The 20,295-nt window shown below is 34.8% G+C and overlaps 2 protein-coding genes across 6 annotated transcripts in view; one reads left to right on the forward strand and one right to left on the reverse strand.

The window, feature by feature from the left end:
- Positions 1-7,144: 7,144 nt before the first annotated feature.
- Positions 7,145-19,285, forward strand: FKBP3 (FKBP prolyl isomerase 3). Its single transcript, XM_031952616.1, has 7 exons — positions 7,145-7,331; positions 9,681-9,782; positions 11,432-11,539; positions 15,198-15,333; positions 16,435-16,502; positions 17,677-17,774; positions 18,328-19,285. Exons 1-7 carry the CDS (start codon positions 7,224-7,226, stop codon positions 18,380-18,382), a joined length of 675 nt encoding a protein of 224 aa, XP_031808476.1. The 5' UTR covers positions 7,145-7,223; the 3' UTR covers positions 18,383-19,285.
- A 258-nt stretch (positions 19,286-19,543) lies between these two features.
- The window catches only part of PRPF39 (pre-mRNA processing factor 39), a 37,389-nt gene continuing 36,637 nt past the window's right edge, over positions 19,544-20,295 (reverse strand). For all 5 annotated transcript variants that reach the window (XM_003756301.3, XM_031952614.1, XM_031952613.1 and 2 more), the window contains one exon: positions 19,544-19,952. In XM_003756301.3, coding sequence (XP_003756349.1) covers positions 19,896-19,952 — 57 coding nt within the window. In that variant the 3' untranslated portion in view covers positions 19,544-19,895. The remainder of the gene's footprint in view (positions 19,953-20,295) is intronic.

Below are 20,295 nucleotides of genomic sequence, written 5' to 3' on the forward strand. Positions count from 1 at the left end.
GTTGTACCCCATAATTGAAATGCAATCCCTACTTATCACCATTATATAGAGTCCCTAACTTCCTTCAAAATACAGCTCAAATGCCATCTTCAACATAAAACCTTTCTTGATTCCCCTTGCTATAATATTATTAGCAAATATTATGTATTATCTCATGGAACAACATATGCTTTGCAAACCTTAAGATGCCATATAACTAGTAGTATTCTCATTATTATTAGCATTCTCTTCCTTCTGAAATTATTTCCTTTTTTATTTTTTTTTATTTTTTAATTTAATAGCCTTTTATTTACAAGTTATATGTATGGGTAACTTTACAGCATTGACAATTGCCAAACCTCTTGTTCCAATTTTTCCCCTCTTACCCTCCACCCCCTCCCCCAGATGGCAGGATGACCAGTAGATGTTAAATATATTAAAATATAAATTAGATACACAATAAGTATACATGACCAAAACGTTATTTTGCTGTACAAAAAGAATCAGACTCTGAAATATTGTACAATTAGCTTGTGAAGGAAGTCAAAAATGCATGTGGGCATAAGTATAGGGATTGGGAATTCAATGTAATGGTTTTTAGTCATCTCCCAGAGTTCTTTCTCTGGGCGTAGCTGGTTCAGTTCATTACTGCTCCATTGGAAATGATTTGGTTGATCTCGTTGCTGAGGATGGCCAGGTCCATCAGAACTGGTCATCATCTAGTATTATTGTTGAAGTATATAATGATCTCCTGGTCCTGCTCATTTCACTCAGCATCAGTTCGTGTAAGTCTCTCCAGGCCTTTCTGAAATCATCCTGTTGGTCATTTCTAACAGAACAATAATATTCCATAATATTCATATACCACAATTTATTCAGCCATTCTCCAACTGATGGGCATCCACTCAGTTTCCAAAACTGAGTTTCTAGCCACTACAAAAAGGGCTGTCACAAACATTCGTGCACATATAGGTCCCTTTCCCTTCTTTATGATTTCTTTGGGATATAAGCCCAGTAGTAACACTGCTGGATCAAAGGGTATGCACAGTTTGATAACTTTTTGAGCATAGTTCCAAATTGCTCTCCAGAATGGTTGGATGTATTCACAGTTCCACCAACAATGTATTGGTGTCCCTGTTTTCCCACATCCCCTCCAACATTCCACATTATCTTTCCCTGTCATTCTAGCCAATCTGACATGTGTGTAGTGGTATCTCAGAGTTGTCTTAATTTGCATCCGAAATCATTTCCTTATACCCATATGTGCAAAAATATTTATAGGAACTCTTTTTGTGGTGGCAAAGAATTGGAAATTGAGGGGGATGCCCATCAAGTGGGGAATGGCTAAATAAATTATGGTATATGAATGTAATGAAATAGTATTGTTCTATAAGAATGATGAGCAAGCAGATTTCAGAAAAACCTAAAAAGATTTATATGGACTGAGGTGAAGTGAGCAGAACCAGGAGAACATTTTTAATTTTTTAATAGTATTCTATTTTCCCAAATACATGCAAAAAATAGTTTTCAACATTCACCTTGGCAAAATCTTATGTTCCAAATTTTTCTCCCTTTCTCCTTTCACCCTCCTCCTCAAGAAGATAGTGAGCAATCCAATATAGGTTAAATATGTACAATCCTTCTAAACATATTCCCATATGCACCATGCTACACAAGAAAAATCAGATCAAAAGGGAAAAAATACATGAAAAAGAAAAACCAACCAAACAAACAATAACAAAAGGTACAAATACTATGCTTTGATCCACATTTAGTCTCCATAGTTCTCTCTCTGAATGTGGCTGGCATGTTCCATCACAAGTCTATTGGGAATTGACTGGAATTACCTCATTATTGAAAAGAGCCAAATCCATCATAGTTGATCATTATATAATCTTGTTACTGTGTATAATGTTCCCTTGGTTCTGCTCACTTCACTCAGTATTTCACAACTCCAACAATGACTAAACATGGTTTTAATTTCTTCATATGAAAATTGCTTGTATCCTTTGATATATATACCTTTTAGCAAGATGGTTTATTTCTTTATCTCTTTTTGCACCCGTGGGTCCCTTTTTCTCTTTTAAGATCTCTTTGGAATACAAACCCAGTAGAGACCCTGCTGGATCAAAGAATATGCACAGTTTGGTAGCCCTTTGGGTATAGATCCAAATAGTTAGATCAGTTCACAACTCCACCAACAATGCATTAGTGTCCCAGTTTTCCCACATCATCTCCATCATTTATCATTATCTTTTCCTGACATCTTAATCAATCTGAAAGGTGTGAAGTAGTACCTCAGAGTTGTCTTAATTTGCAATTCTCTAATCAATAGCGATTTAGAACATTTTCTATATGACTAGAAATAGTTTTAATTTATTCATCTGAAAATTGTCTTTTCATATCATTTGACCATTTATCAGTTGGGGAATTGCTTGTATTCTTATAAATGTGAGTCAGTTCTTTACATATTTTATAAATGAGGCTTTTATAAGAAACACTGGCGGGAAAAAAAATTTGTTTCCCAGTTTTCTGCTTACCTCCTAATCTTGGCTACATTGGTTTTGTTGGTACAAAATCTTTTTAATTTAATGTAATCAAAATTGACCATTTTGCATTTCATAATGTTCTCTAGTTCTTTTTTGACATAAATTCCTTCCTTCTCCAAAGAACTGATAAGTAAACTATCATTTGTTCTCCTAGTTTGCTTATAGTACCACCCTTTATGTCTAGATCATAAACCCATTTCGACCTTATCTTAGAAAAGAATGTTAGATGTTGGTCAGTGCCTACTTTCTGCCATATTATTGCCTAATTTACCCAACAATTTTTGTCAAATAGTGAATTATCATCCCAGAAGACCACAAGAACATTGTACACAATATCAGAGATATTGTGTGATGATCAACTATGATAGACTTAACTCTTCTCAGCAATACAGTGATTCAAGACATTTCCAATAGACTTGTGATAGAAAATGCCATCCACATCCAAAGAAAGAACTATAAAGTCTAAATGCAAATCAAAGCATACTATTTTCTTTTCTTTTCTTTTTTTTAAATTTTAATAGCCTTTTATTTACAGGTTATATGCATGGGTAACTTTACAGCATTGACAATTGTCAAACCTCTTGTTCCAATTTTTCCCCTCCTTCCCCCCACTTCCTCCCCCAGATGGCAGGATGACCAGTAGATGTTAAATACATTAAAATATAAATTAGATACACAATAAGTATACATGACCAAACCGTTATTTTGCTGTACAAAAGAATCAGACTCTGAAATATTGTACAATTAGCTTGTGAAGGAAATCAAAAATGCAGGTGGGCATAAATATAGGGATTGGGAATTCAATGTAATGGTTTTTAGTCATCTCCCAGAGTTCTTTCACTGGGTGTAGCTGGTTCAGTTCATTACTGCTCCATTGGAACTGATTTGGTTGATCTCATTGCTGAGGATGGCCAGGTCCATCAGAACTGGTCATCATATAGTATTGTTGTTGAAGTATATAATGATCTCCTGGTCCTGCTCATTTCACTCAGCATCAGTTCGTGTAAGTCTCTCCAGGCCTTTCTGAAATCATCCTGTTGGTCATTTCTTACAGAACAGTAATATTCCATAATATTTATATACCACAATTTATTCAGCCATTCTGCAATTGATGGGCATCCACTCACTTTCCAGTTTCTGGCCACTACAAAAAGGGCTGCCACAAGCATTTGTGCACATACAGGTCCCTTTCCCTTTTTTATGATCTCTTTGGGATATAATCCCAGTAGTAACACTGCTGGATCAAAGGGTATGCACAGTTTGATATCTTTTTGAGCATTGTTCCAAATTAAAGCATACTATTTTCACTTTTGATTTTTTTTTCTAATGGTTTTTTCCTTCTATTCTGATTCTTCTTTTACAATGTAACTAATGGATATATGTTTAACATGACTATATTTAATATGATTGTATGATTGACTTGATTGCTGTCTTGGGGAAGAGGAAGAGAAAGGAAGGAGGGAGAAAAATTTGGAACTCACATTCATACAAAAATGAATGTTAAAAACTATCTTTACATGTAATGGGGGAGGGGGGGGGGCGGAGGGAGATACTATTAAGTGGAGCTCCCTGTTCTACACTTGCCTGCCCTCTGGTGGGCAGCTAATTTGGCTGACCTGTGGAATATGGAGGGGAGAAATGTGCAATCAGGCTGAAAAAGGAGTTTGGGACCAAATTGTGCCAATGTAATACCAAAAGATCAATATATTTAAAAAAAATTTTTTTAAATTAAACTATGTGTACATGTAATTTAAAATAGATACTATTAATTATTTTTAAAAAAGAAATTATTTCCATATATTTTGTATTTATTTACTTGGGATTTAGGCAGTATCTCCCTGACTCTCAGTAGAATTAAAATTCCTTGAAAATAGGTATTTTTACATTTTTTCTTTCTATAAACCTACTATTAGAATGTTTGCCTTTGACACAGTAGACTTTTTTGTTGTGGGTTTTTTTTTTTCCCAGACTGAGTTTGCCTATTCTGCCCAACTTGGACACACCAGCTGATCCCATCCCTGATCTGACATCAAAATTTTAACTTACTGTTTCTAACCTAGAGTAGATCTTTAGGAAGTCTTATTTTCTCTATTTTCCCTCAACAGCCCTGCAGGGACTCCACACACACACACACACACACACACACACACACACACACACTCATTGGTGACAGACAGGACCAGCTTTAGCCAGACTCCAAACAAGATGAGAACATATGACAACTCCAGAGCATAATGGAGCCACAACAAGCAAGTATCACCACACTCAGACACTTAACAATATTTGACAAATTGACAAAAGGGTGAAAAATAAATAGCATGACAAAATTTCCTTTTATTACATTAGTATTGAGAGCACTTTTTTTTTCTTGTCAAATGAATCATCTCTGAACTCACCTTAAGTATGATGCAGATTCAGTACTTCAGGGATCAATGATTATCTACCCTCTCAATAACTACTCTGCAACTCTTTCTAAATTCAGCACAGTACGGTCAAAAGGACGTTGAATTCAGAGACCAAGATCCTGGGCTCTAAAACCTGATACTTCTATTTCCTTAGATGACCTGATGAAATAAATGGAAAGTTCCAGCAATTTATAAAGGAAGGAGCCTCAGGAACAAGTTCAGTGCCAAGAATTCCTGTATTGGAACGGATAGTCCAAGGAAAGATTGATCAAAACTTGGCTGTTTTATTTGACAGTTCCCAGATAAGATAAAATGTGAATTTCCTTATTAGCAGTATTATAAACCTGTGTTGTTATCCTGAAATAGGTTTAAATTAGCCTTATAATGCATAGGTATAAATTATTACTGAATTCCATTCTAATCATTCTGTTAAATGACTTCCCTGGCTCCTTTCAAGTCCCAAGTAAAATATCACCTTTTATGAGAAGTCTTCCCTTATCCTTCTTATTTCCAGAGTTTTCTCTTTTAAAATTATTTCTTTTTTTTTTTTTTTAATTTAATAGCCTTTTATTTACAGGATATATATATGGGTAACTTTACACCATTAACAACTGCCAAACCTCTTGTTCCAATTTTTCACCTCTTACCCCTCCACCCCCTCCCCCAGATGGCAGGATGACCAGTAGATGTTAAATATATTAAAGTATAAATTAGATACACAATAAGTATACATGACCAAACCGTTATTTTGCTGTACAAAAAGAATCAGACTCTGAATTATTGTACAACTAGCTTGTGAAGGAAATCAAAAATGCATGTGTGCATAAATATAGGGATTGGGAATTTAATGTAATGGTTTTTAGTCATCTCCCAGAGTTCTTTCTCTGGGCATAGCTGGTTCAGTTCATTACTGCTCCATTAGAAATGATTTGGTTGATCTCGTTGCTGAGGATGGCCTGATCCATCAGAACTGGTCATCATATAGTATTGTTGTTGAAGTATAGAATGATCTCCTGGTCCTGCTCATTTCACTCAGCATCAGTTCATGTAAGTCTCTCCAGGCCTTTCTGAAATTATCCTGTTGGTCATTTCTTACAGAACAGTAATATTCCATAATATTCATATACCACAATTTATTCAGCCATTCTCCAACTGATGGACATCCATTCAGTTTCCAGTTTCTAGCCACTACAAAAAGGGCTGCCACAAACATTCGTGCACATACAGGTCCCTTTCCCTTCTTTAGTATCTCTTTGGGATATAAGCCCAGTAGTAACACTGCTGGATCAAAGTTAAAATTATTTCTTATGTATCCTGTCTACAGCTTGCTTTGTATGTATTTGTTCGCATGTTGTTTCCTCAGTGCATTGTAAATTTGTGGAGGGCAGAGACTGTCCAGCACTTAAACAATGCCTGGCACATAGTAGGAGCTTAATACATTTTTATTGCCTTGTGGTACTTTATTATATTAATCTTCACATAGCATTTCTCTTTCTGAGGAGTGATAAAATTACCTATCCCCATAACTAATTTATATTGTATGTTGAGAGCCTTTGTTATTTTGCTGCTTTGGGGGAATCCCTGGATTTACTTGAGTCATAATGAGCAATGTCCCCAAAACTCTAGGAAAGGACATCGAGCCAATGAGTGTGCGCAAAGTCAGTTCCCCCTCTCACCAGTGGGAGGCTTCTCTACGGAAACTGTTCATAGACCCATGTGGGTGAGTACCGGAGATTTAGTTCCCAAGCCGCGGTCGGGTCAGTTGAGAAGTTTCTCCAGGCTAGACTTTAGAAACTGAGGTCAAAGGGCAATGTGATTTGCCCCAAGCACATGAAATTAAGTCAACTGCAGTGTAAAAACTGAGCAGTAGCTTGCAACTAACTCACAGGGATTTTTTGGTCGATGTCAGTCTGGAACTTGGATTTCTGTTTTTCTTATTTTATAGACGTCTCACAAAAGGGTGTGAGGAAGAAAAGGTAGGGGGATGAAAACTTCAAAAACTAGTTCCGCAGCGAGAAGCCGCCCCCCCCCCCCCCTAACGAAGAAGAGGGCGGAACCCATTTGGCCACTTCCCCCACACCAAAAAAGGGGAGCCTTCACAGGAGAGTCCTACGTCACTCAAAGCCCCGGCCAATCCTGCTCAAAGCTCCTCCAGGAATCCCGCCTATGACTGGCAGACACTGAACCTTTGGCCCGCCTCTTTCGGGGATGGGAGTTGGGGGGGGGGGGGTGAGGATCTGGTGTAGATTGCGGCGGGCGGGCTCAGTTGCTTAGAGGCAGTAGGGGGAAGATGGCGGCTGCTGGACCACAGCGGTTGTGGAGTGCGGAGCAGCTGCGCAGCGAGGCGCTCCCCAAGAAGGACATCATCAAGTTTCTTCAGGACAACGGCTCGGATTCGGTACCTCAGGGCAGGAAGGAGACCGGGCTGGGGAGAGTTGAGGGGGCAACCATTCTCCCTCTCCAGCCCCCCCCCCCACCCCCAATAACATTCTATCTCCCGCCTCGTGTTCCTCGCCACGCGCACCCCGTGTCGTGGGTCTGAGGTGGGGGGAGTAGCCCCCTCCATTTACTGGAACTAGAACTTAGTATTTTAATCTTGAGTCCCTGGAAGAAGTCCCGCCTCCCTTGGCTTGAGAGAGGGGCGACAGGGGAACACGAGAAAGGAGACCGCCAAGACTATGTACGCGGGCCGGGTGGAGGAGGCGAGAGAGGAGCCCGAGGGGGATTGTGGGACCTAGGCTTCTTTTTCTCCGCTGCTAATGGCATTGAGACTTGGCTCGGGTTCTCTCGTCGCTTCCACCGTTTTTAACTTTTTGTTTAATTCCATTTTCATTTCTTAAAATCCCGTTGAAACACGTCCCCTAGAAACAATTCCCAAAGGGAACTGGGAATGTGGGAGTGGGAATGTGCGCTTTCGCGGGTCTAGGGCCATCTGGCCTCGTGCTCTTTCTCTAAAGGCCAGCGGCTTAAATTGTGGGGCCGGGACCCCACTGTATGTAGAGTCCTGTAACTAAATGTGGGGGTGGTGAAACTTATTTATCAAAAGTAAATACTTTCATTTGTAAACTTTTTAAATTAAACCCAGGAGTCTGCACCCCCACCCCTCGGTGAAAATTTTTTGGAGCGAAAAGGGGTCAGGAACAAAGTTTAAGAAACCCTACTCTAAAGGCATCCTTGGCATCCCAGGGCCAATTCCAAATTTGTAATCTCCGTTATATTCATAAGCATTTACATAGGACAGAACTTGGTGGTTTTTAAAGTTTTGATAATTCAGTATAACTGGTTTCTTTCGCAATTCTGTGTATCTTGCATTTAAAAGCATTCTGAAAGGGGTCTGTTGGTTTCTCTAGACTGACCCAAGGGTGCATGACAAAAAAAAAGTTAAGTCACTTCCAAACTCAGTCTACCTCAGCTGTTATACTCAGATACTCTGCATAAAAGAGGACTTTACCCTGAGGTATCTGAAATTTTTTTTTTTCAAGAAAATAATTTTCAGTATGTATTTTAATATTTTTACATTTAAAAAAATTATCTGTCTAGAATGTTACCCAGGTATTTCACATAAAAGAAAGATAAAAGATTTTGTAGAAATGAAAAAGTGAAAAAAGTTTGTAGCAGATTGTGCACCAGATTACAAAATGACTCATGAACAAAGGAGGTAGCTGTACTGAAAGCCAGTGAGGGAGAATTTTTGGATACAGAAGGCAGAATGAAAACGGGTCAAGAGCCAAGATGCCTAGATTAAAACAGAGGAGGTAGTGAATACTAGGAGGAAATGATTTGATTAAATTCTGTATTTTTCAAATTAACCAGAATGCACTTTCTTCCAGCCTCCCACTTTTTATTTTCAAATAAAGAAAAAAAAGCTGTTCTATATAAATAGCATGAAAATGTCTCTATCTGTACTTTGAGTTCCTTACTCTCTATTAGGTGTTTAGTACTTTGAGGAACATTGAGGAATTAAAGATTAGTATGGCACGCAGCTGTGAGATGAGAAAAGAGATATTAATTTTTTACCTTCATAAATTGCATTGTAGTATTGTACAGTAGTAGATTGTAGGGTATTTCTAGGGTTTTTTATTTTCTCAATAGTGTAAATTATCTGTCTAGTATAAGTGGAATTACAATTTTTTTAGTTAATAGTCTTAGATTCATAATAATCAATATCAAAACCAGCAATGCTGATAGCATAATTCTTTTGCCTTATAATTTTAACAATAATGTTTAAAAAATATATATAATGTGGGACAATTATGTGGCACAATGGATTGAGCACAGACCCTAAAGTAAGGAAGATCTGACCTGACTTCAAATCCAATCTCTAGTTCTTTCTAGTTGTGTGATTGTAGGCAAGTCACTTAACCCTAAATGCCTACCCCCCAAAAATAAATTATAGTGCGACTAGCACTTCGAGTAAACATAATAGAAAAAAATTTAATATCTCTGTTCTATGTAGTTCATTTCTGGTCACAAGTATTTATTGAGTGTTTATTCTGCCAAGCATTGAATTTACAAACTTTTGGGGGAGGAGGAAACAACATGTATACAGATAACAATACAGAAAATATTTAGAATAAATAAATGATTTAGGGTATTGAGGGAAATAAGGAATTGTTTCTTTTAGCAACTTCTTCACTTTGAAGGAAGCTAGAAATTCCAAGAGATTGAAGCATGGAGGGAGAACATCTTGTAAAGGCATCCTTTGCTTGGGGAATTACTATAATATTTAACTTTCCTCCCTTAATAGTTTCTTGCAGAACATAAATTACTAGGAAACATAAAAAATGTAGCCAAGACAGCAAACAAGGATCATTTAGTTACAGCCTACAACCACCTTTTTGAAAGTAAGGTAAGTATCCTACAGATATTCAAATGATTATATTTGACATTTTGTTGTTTAAGAATTTGTGTGTATAAATCAGATTGCTTTCTATCTTGGGGGAGAAGGGGAAGATAAGGAAGGAAAGAAGAAACAAATTTGGAATAAAATAACAAAAGAAAAAGAATATTGAAAACTATATCTGTATTTGGAAAAAAATATTATTTAAAAAAATGATAGATATAAATATATGTGCTTTTATGTGCATATGTACAACTACATTAGAGCTATAATTAGTAAATTGTACAAGAAAGTGTATAATAACTGTCTGCTGTTTTTCTAAAATATCAAGATACATGATCTGCCAATCTAGGGAAGTTAATTTATATCATGTGATATTGTGATATTTTGGGAATCTTGATTTTTATTAAGTTTGATCTTTAATAACAAAATGAGAATATGGATATGAAAGCACTTTGAAAATCTAGATATATTACCGAAGCAGTTTTCTATGACTTAGTCTTGTGGGAAAAGTTTTAGATTGGAGAGAGAGTATAGGTATTTGAATTCTGGCTCTAATATTAGTTAAATATGTATCTTTATTTCTTTGAGCCTGAAGGTAGGCTGAGGTGAGTAACACTTTTAACATTACGCCATTATATAAATGTGAGCTACTTTTATCATATAATGAAATAGATGCAGATTTGTATTGGGAGACAAAAGTTTCTTCATGAAATCTGAATTTTTGTAACAAAAAAATGCCTTGGTGAAACCAGAGCTCTTCCTTTTAATTCAAAGATTCGTCATCTTGAGTCTGTTTCTTAAAAATAAATATTTTAACGTAATTGGTTTCCCTTGTACTTCTTAAATGTTTTGTTTACATTTAAAATCATTATTCTGAGAAGGAGTCTGTAGATTTTACTAGACTGTCAGAGAAGTCCATGACAGAGAAAAGGTTAAGAATCCCCATTTTAATGAGTTTGTTAGTGCTATACTTTTAGGTTCTGGTAGCAACAAACATCTCAGAAAGTACTCTTACGCAGCTCTAGCAGAAAGGATTTTAAGTGAGTAAATGAGTAACAGAAGCATATCATCCCTATCTCCTTTAACCCACTTTCATCCCCAAGAATATACATTTTTTGAGGGTTGTGACTATTTAAATTTTGTCTTTTTACTACAGCCCCAGTGGTAGCCGATGATAAGGTGATTGAAAAATTCTTACTGTTTGGTAACTCTTGTCATCAATTTGTTTCATGAAAATGTTATTTTGGATTTAATAAAATAAACAATCTTAATGGAGCAATCCAAGGATGAATTGACAAAAAGAATGTTATAGTGGAGTTTGCAGATTTATAAGATAGATTAAAATGTATAAGCAGTGTTATGTAGAACAACTCTTGTTTTTGGTAACATCAAGAATATATCTTAAATCAAGGATTTATCTTTAGGATTATTTTTTGGTTTGTATTTCAAGTGTTGTTTTGGAAAATTAGCTCATGATTTATATAGTAAAAACAATAACTTATGTTTTATATTCCTTAGGCCAATTATTTTGTTAAACTTTATATATTCTTTTTACATTTTTTCATTTGGCACAGAGTGTCCACATTTCCTCAGGCTAGTGTTCATGAAAAGGGCTTGTCCTTGGTATGTTAACATGTAAGGAATTTTTATTACAGCGTTTCAAAGGTACTGAGAGTGTTGCCAAAGTGACAGAGCAAGTAAAAAGTGTAAAACTTGATGAAGAGAAATCCAAAGAAGTCAAACCTGAAGAGACTTTGGAGGAGGTCTGTAGAGTGTCATACAATACAATCACAACATTGTTTTTGTTTTCATGTGTAAATTTTAATAGTATTGTTAATGAAATCCGGAGATCTAATCTTGGATTGCTTTTTGATTTCTAGTCTTGAGCCAAATTTTTTTCTAAACTTTAAGGTGAATTTCTAGCCAGAAGATTCTAAATGGAAATTGAAATAGATCTTTGAGAATTCCCTCTTCCTGTGCTTGGAAACCTGAACCTACCTCATGCTTAAATTTCTGACACTAAAAATAAATGATTGAGGTATTTAGAACTCCTTAGACTTTTCAGCCTAGGTTGATATCCCATAAAAATTAGTGTCTCTCTTGCCCATTTCACATCTTATTCTGTTATTTGATTTTTGACCCATTCAACTATAAATGCTTTTTCCAAAGTTACCAATGATCTTCTTAGTCCTCTGATCTCTTACTTTTTTGACATTATTTAAATATATAAGTTGGGGGAAGAGAGGATGTCAAAATAGGGGATATGGTTTTCCTGACATGAACCTGACATTTCCTGGTTTTTTGAGTATGTGAATTATCTTAGTTTTCCTTCCTTTGCATAAATATCTCTACTTTCCCCTGGGTCAATTTTTTTCTTTGTTTTCATAATCTTATTCATCCCAATGGGTTCAATTATCTATCTCCTTACCTACAAAGAGACCCTCAAATTTGTTTATTGCTCTTCTAAATGCCAATTCTGTATCACCAAAATTTTCTGCTTCATATTCATTCTGAGACTTGATGTCTCATAGTTATATCAAATACAACATGATTAAATAAAGTTTCTTTTCCCCATGAAACTCTTACTTCATTACATCCAGGACAATACTGTAGTTCAAGTCACCTGCAACCTTAGAGTCTTCTTTGATTCTTCATTCTATCTATTAAAAAAAGTTGTTTTTTTTTTTTTAATTATGAAGCGTTTTTCTTCCTTACTCTATTGGAAAAGAAAAAACCAACTTTGCAATAAACATAGTCAAACTTTATTATTGTCCACGTCCAAAAATATTTCTTTTTCTTAATTCATCACTTTTGTCATTTTTACTACCCATATATTATTACTTGATAAGTGCTTTTAAGAGTGTGTGTATTGATTTGTTTATTTATCTGGCTGCCACTCTAATTCAGGTCTCCTTGTACTCTTAGCTGCAGTCACTTCTTAATTGATCACCTTTCCTCCACCCCATCCTCTACACATTTACACAAATTCCCTTCCCACCTTTCTTGGGGTTTCAATAGCTTTTTATTGCCTCCGTGGTAAAATGCAAAGTCCTTTGAGTACTTATAACTCTTTGCAATCTACTTTCAATCTGGCTTTCTTTTTAAAAAAAGTTTCATTTAAGTATTTCCAAATTGCATTTAAAAAAAATTAACATTCATTTTTTTACAAATTGATTTTATTATAGCCTTTTATTTACAAAACATATGCATGGGTAATTTTTCAACATTGACCCTTGCAAAACCTGTTCCAAATTTTCCCCTCCTCCCCACCCCCTCTCTCCTAGAGTCCAATATATTAAATATTTAACATTCATTTTTGAGTTCTATAATTCAGCATTTCCATATTTAGCCATTCAACTTAGTTTTCTAAAATGATTTCATATCATTCACACACATGCTCTGGCCAAGCTTGCTTATTGGCCATTTTTTAACATGGCATTCTATATTTTTCCTCATGGATTATCTCGTATCCCTGAGAATGTTCCTCTTACATTAAACCAATTGGAATCCCTAGCATCTTTCAAATCTATGGGAAAGTACAGTCTTCCATATGAGACTTTTCTATTTCATTCTCTTTATACATGCTATTTACCCTTAGTAGAATGTAAGTTTGAGACAAGGAATAGTTCTCATTTTGTCTTCACAGATCAAGTTTCTGATACATATTATATTGAATTAGCTATCCTTTAATCCGGTTTTTAGAAACAAATCTGTCCATGAAAGGATTAATTTGATTACAGTGCTTACAACTCTTAGGGATTTCAGCCAGTAAGTTCCTGTAGTCCCATAATCTTGACCACTTGGTTATTGTTTTCCTCCCGAAAGTGATGTTACTTAGTCTTTGGGTCTCATAGAGTTAGAAAGATCCAAAAATAGAGATACTATTTGTAGAGTATAAAAATTCAAATGGGAAATCAGGAGCTAAATAGTAAAATTTCATGTTCTTTTCTTATTAGATTATCCATTTAAAAAGTAAGTTTCGGTCCAGATAAGCAAGATATTGGGCTAAATCCTGAGGTTGCAAAGAATTAGAAATAAAATGGTAGCCATCGTCAGAACTTACTTTGTCATTAAAAATTTGAGCACACAACTGGGGTGGGATAAGGAAGGGTGTGATCAGGAAACCATTTCATGTAGGAGGTAGCAGCTGAAGAAGCAAAGGTGAAAAGAGAAGGCCAGTGAGGCAAGAAAGGTTGCTTATGCAAGCTGACAAAAATGGAATTTGAAATATTTAAGACAGAACAGTTAATCAGCTGGTAGAATTACTGTAAAATACATGAATAGGGAATATGTGATAAACCAGATATATGGCAGTCAGACTGTATAAGACTTCTAAATGCAAGTTTTTGTATTGTACTCTAGAAGCCATGGCAGGCAACTACCATAGAAATAGAAATAGAAACTGCCATAGAAAAATAGAATTTTTTCATTTGGGTTTTAACAAAACCTTATATCTGTATGAACAGTGCTAGCCTTGGTACATAGCATTTAATATGTGCTTGATGATGGATTGTACAAAATGACCTAAAAGCCATTACACCAACCTCTGGAGCACTACTCATACAGATATAATGTGTTAAACGCCGCATAGAGAAATTAATACAAAATCTTAGCAGGGTAATGAGGTATTGCACTTGAATATAGGGGAGAGATGTGGTCAGACTTTTATATGCAGCACAATGAATAATTTAACAACTAACTGGTTTTTTGTATAAGGATAAATGACTTGGAAAGCCTAATTAATAAGCTGTTGCAAAAGTGAGGCCCTAAATTAGAGTGGTGGCTATGTGATTGGAGATGGACTTGAGAGATCTATGTCAATAGAATCAACAGCTGGTAACTGATTAGAAAAAATTTTTTTTCAAACCAATTTTTTTATACTTTTTAAACTTCATAGAAAATACTTCTTTTGCTAAAAATTCTCTGTCTTTACAAACAGCATAAAAAAGGACAGTGCTTTACATCACAACTTATCAGAGAACATTTTACATAAAAAAAGAAAATTATGGCACTATTATCTGACAGAAGCTTAGTTTATTTAATAAGTTTGATTTCTACAAATGTAAAATGTAAAAAAAAAATTACAATTAATTCACCTTTCAAGGTGAATAAAAAAATAAAATTAATAAAAAATTAATAAAGTAATACTTATGAAATCAAACCAACTCTGAAAATTCCAAAATTAAATGACTCCAAACATCCAACTTTAAAAAAGGTATTGTTGAGCTAATTTTAATAATTTGTCTTAAAGTAATCTATATATTCATACAGACAGTCATCCAATTCCTACTGGAATATAATATTCATTAGTAATTATACTGTTTAGTATAACTTAGCAATCATTTTTTATTTCTTTGGTTTTTATGATGCCAAAATGGGAATTTTTAAAAACTAATTTTTTATCTCTTATCTCTTATTTAGGGTCCACCAAAGTACACAAAATCTATTCTTAAGAAGGGAGATAAAACTAACTTTCCCAAAAAAGGAGATATTGTTCATTGCTGGTACACTGGAACATTACAGGATGGAACTGTTTTTGACACTAATATTCAAACTAGTAAGTCAACATGTAAATTGTTTTTACTTGAAAGACGATGTATTATTTGTGCAGATAAGTTGGGAAAATAAGAGTAGCCATTGCTTTATATTGCCCGCTTTCAGACATTTCCACAAGAATTTTTTTTAGCCTCGCGTAGAGTTGCAGGAAGATTCTATTTTTCAAGGCATGTCACAGGCTATGTTATCCCCATTTACTAGTATTTTTGTACTTAATTGACTGAGAAAATACATGACAAAAAAGTTACTATGAATTAAAAAACTTTTAATGACTTAGTAATCATAACAGCATCTATATACACTTTTAAAATGATAATACATACATTAATCATGCTGCATTTTTATTGGAAGTTTAGTTTTATAAAAAATGACAATGCTTGGTACATATGTGGATCTGATGATCCTTGTAACAATTTTGCTGTTCCTCTTCCCCCTCCCTCATCTGCCCCCCAAAAAAGGGTCCTTGGCCCACAAGTTGGGAACCATTAGTTTATTTCAAACTACACTGAACTAGTAGTTAAGAAACCTAGATTCTAGTCTAGGCAAATCTTTGTGACTGACCTTGATTCTGTTCCCTCATTTGTAAAATGGGAATATAAACACCAGCACTTCTGTACAGGCTATTGTGAGGATTAAATTAGATAATTACATGAAAATGTGTTATAACCATAAAGCACTATATAAATAAAAGCTGTCTTATTAACAAGTCTTTTTCACTAGCTGATGATAAGCTGTTGACAGCACTGTGCCTTCAACACAGTTGATAACGATAGGTTAATTCAAAATCTGAGTAGAATCCCCTAATTCCCCAGCCTTGAATGATGCAGCATTATAGGGCCTGAAATACTTGGACTAAGCGTCATTCAAGCCTAATTGAACAACCAAAAACAAAGTTTCTCAGTGGTAAGCTTGAATATTTAAAACAAAGAATTCTGAGTCATCTGGCTTTTTTTTTTTTTTGGCTTTTATTTTGTTTTATACTTCCAAAAAGCCTGCATAGTGACATCAGCAAGAATGTAATCAATTAACTGGCTATTTTTTAATTTAAAAAAAAAAATAAGTTTTCAAAAAATAGAACATATATCTGAAAATTGTTTTACAGGTGCAAAGAAGAAAAAGAATGCTAAGCCTCTAAGTTTTAAAGTTGGAGTGGGTAAAGTTATCAGAGGAGTAAGTAATCAACATATATATACTTGAATTTCTATTCCATAGAAGACTTTGTCAGTTCTTATCAAAGATAAGATTTATCCTTGCACTTAACAGTCTTTACGGTATAAATTTGTAATCAATTCTTTTCTCTGTTTAGTAAAGCATTGAGATATTTTGAAAATAGAAATTAAAAAATTCTGGCTTTTATTTGAATTATGTATAACTCACTAAATGACAGATTTGGATTTTGCTTGTTATTGGTAATTTTTGTTACCTGAATTAATTGAGGATGATTCCCCCTATACATAGTATCTTCCAAATTATCTGGGTCATGTAGTACCTAGTAACCCTTTCTACTTTTAACATTTCATGTAGCTTAGTGGTAACACAATTCTGGAATTTAAGTTAAACTCAAATGTGTTTTGACTAAAAAATGAGGTGGGGTTAGGCTTGATAACCTCCAAGTTCCTTTACTATTGCAATTCTATAGTGCTTGTAGGAACAAGAATCAAGTAATGTTTTGCCACTTTGATGCATAGGGACAGGTCTCTGTTTTTTGAAACTTTCTGCAGTCTTTTCACCTCTCTCTTACCCTTCAAATACAGGTTCAACAAAGAGAAACTTAAGTGACCAGATTTCATTACAGTTATACCATTTATACTAAGTGAGGCAACTTTGTCAGATCTTAATTTGGAAACCTAAGAACAGAATGTATACATTCAAACCAAATAATACAGTAGGAATCCCAGCATTACGGTGTTTATTAGTAAAGAAAAAACGTTTGGGATTGAAATGAATGAAAATTCATCACATTTTTATCTCTATCCCAGGGTCTAAGACACTGAGTGCTTAATAAGCTTCATGACTGTTCACCAGAGTCCAGAATGAGTTTTGTAACTAGACAACTTAAAAAAAAATTAGAAGGGGGAGGGGAGAAACTTTCCCTCCCCCTTCTAAATAGCTTCAGAAAGGATTTTTTTCCCCCAAGAAATTTCTGCTAAATTTGAGATTATCCACTGTTTGAGATAGCTGTATCATAGGTTAAATAGGTTGAGAATTTAATCTCTGTGCCTTGTAAGCTCTTGCATACCACAACCAGAATGGAAAATGAGGCAGGGAGGATGTCTTTATAAGTAAAGTTAAAGATAGACTTATTTGGACTTCCTGTTTTGTCGTATTTTCTTTTCACTTTTAGTGGGATGAAGCACTCTTAACAATGAGTAAAGGAGAAAAGGCTCGCCTGGAAATTGAACCTGAATGGGCTTATGGCAAGAAAGGACAGCCTGATGCAAAGTATCCTTTTATTTTCTTCTTTGAAGTAGAGAGGAGTGCAGGCATTCATTCATAGCCTCTGACTTATCTCTCTAGTAATTAACTACTTTTTTGAAGCAGGTGTTTGCTTGCTAGGAAATTGTCACATATCACCTAATCCTCTAAAGCAACTAACCCAGGTTACATTTTTTAAAGTGCTTTTTTCCTTTTACTCATTTGGAGTAGAAAAGGGAAAAAGACTCTACAGGTAGAGGTTACCTGGAATATGGAAGAAAATGATTACTACTAGCATGTAGTGCATATTATCCCCAGTCTATCACATAGAGATTGGTTTAAGATATTCCAGAGGTCTTTTCCTGTGGTTAAAAACTTCCTGAAGATAGCTTTTAGTTTGCCCCAACACTTCGTCAAGTAATATTTATATTTTGATATCTGAAAAATGTTTATTTTTAGAATAGTCCACAGCAAGTACCTTTATTGATTTATGGGGGGAGAAGAGAATGGCTTTGGAGTATTGTGATTAAAGTAAATGTCCGATTTAGCACTTTTTTATTTACCTTGACTTCTTGAACAGAATTCCACCAAATGCAAAACTCATTTTTGAAGTGGAATTAGTGGACATTGATTGAAGTGATAAATCAACCGAACCACATAACTTCAGGAGCTACTTCTAGAAACCTGTGGCCTTGTTTATACTTGAAGAACTGACCTTATTCTTGGGGATGGGGGAAGCATTATTCATTTTGAGAATAAACCCCTCAAACTGTATATTGTTGAGGCTATATAAAAGGCTGGTTGGGATTCAGTTTTCTATTATTTAATTGTGTTGTAAATAAAAAATCCTGAATACAAATATATTAACATAATCATTGAACTCATTGGACTCATTGAATTTTCTGGGGCTGCATTTCCACTGTGCACTTAAATATTTTTTACAAAGTGCTTTCCTAATTCAACAATTAACCTAATAAAGGTTAGAACCTTGAGTTAGAACATAAAATGGCAGGTATGTTTAAACCTAAATCTGCCTATTTTTACTAAAGGAATAAACCTTACTGGTGATCCCCATGTTAGGTATTATAGGTAACAAAATCTTTTAGCAACTGTACCAGATGAGGTTATATACCTCCCAACTTGTTGCTAAACTCTTGACTTCTTTCCATATCACACTGTATTTGTGATATCACTAATGGGCACAGTTTTTCTTGCTGGTTGTAAATAATATACACATTGAAAGATTTTGAGTGCTCAGAAGTCAGTGGCTAAAGAGTTGAGGATCTAGATTTAAGTCCCCCTCTGAATGTGACAAAGGCAAACCCTCTTTACAGGTTTACATTGTATACCTGTATACAATCAAGATTATGCAAGGAGCAGAGTTTTTTGGCATTTAAAAGAAAAATGAATAAATATCAAAAGTCTCACCCACCTTGTAGCCTGCTTTAATTGGCACAAGTTTAAATTTCTAGAATATGGTTTTAAAAAATTCATAAGCAATTGTTATAGAAGTCCTTGTTTTATTATGAAAATGATCAGTTTGATCAAAAAAGTCTGCTCACAAGTTATACATAAACATTCTACATACAAAAGTCTATGTGAAGCAGCATATTTTTAATGAATTTCATTTTTAAAGGGATGCAAATATTTTGACATTTTATCACTTATGAATATCCATTTAAGGATTAATTCTTTATATTTCTATAAGTAGATGTCACAACAAGGACAATTAGAACATGACCTGGACACCACCTTTTTAGGTTCAAAGTTTGAAATAATTTTTGATAGATGAGGTGAATACATGTTAAATAACCAGCCCTTACATATATTCAGAATTACTTGCTCTACTGACATAACTGTCAGTTTTTTTTTTCTCCTTAAGGCTACTAGACTTGGTTTCAAATATGTTGAGAGAATTCTAGACCACTTAATGCAAAAATAAAAAAAAAAAATTTTCCTCAAAAAGTAATAAACAGTATTGTTATTTGTTATTCAGTGAAATATCATCCCAATGTCACATGTGAACAGGGAAGACAAATTTATCAAATATTACCAAATTAAGTTTTGTTCATACCCCTCATTAAAAAAAAAAGTTGTTTCCCCCCCCAGACAACAGCAATTATGAAATATTAAAATGCTTTTTTTTCATCAGGTCGGAGGGGGAGGATAATACTGTCCATAATTCCAGGGATTCTGGTAATTGTACTGTAAAGAAAAAAACAAATTAGCAGTTTAGAATTGGAATATGGAAATTCATCAAAATTAGGTAATTTTTAAGGAAAGGAAGAACTTTCACTTCACAGATCTGAGGACATAGAAAACTCCCAGCACAGCAGTACTGGAATCAGATAATTTTACTCCTAATTCAATGATCATAAAATAAATGCCCTAATAATTAGCTGCGGCTCTAAAAGCCTAAAACATTTAGCAAAGAAAGCTTGGGATCAGAAACAGGCTCTACTATACAATCAAGAATATGTAAGGAGCAGGGTTTTTAAGTGTTTGGCTCCTATAGTAACTCATGAGCAAATCACAACTTTCCTAGGTC

The sequence above is a fragment of the Sarcophilus harrisii genome, chromosome 2 (assembly GCF_902635505.1).
Source record: "Sarcophilus harrisii chromosome 2, mSarHar1.11, whole genome shotgun sequence".
Taxonomy (NCBI): Eukaryota; Metazoa; Chordata; class Mammalia; order Dasyuromorphia; family Dasyuridae; genus Sarcophilus; species Sarcophilus harrisii.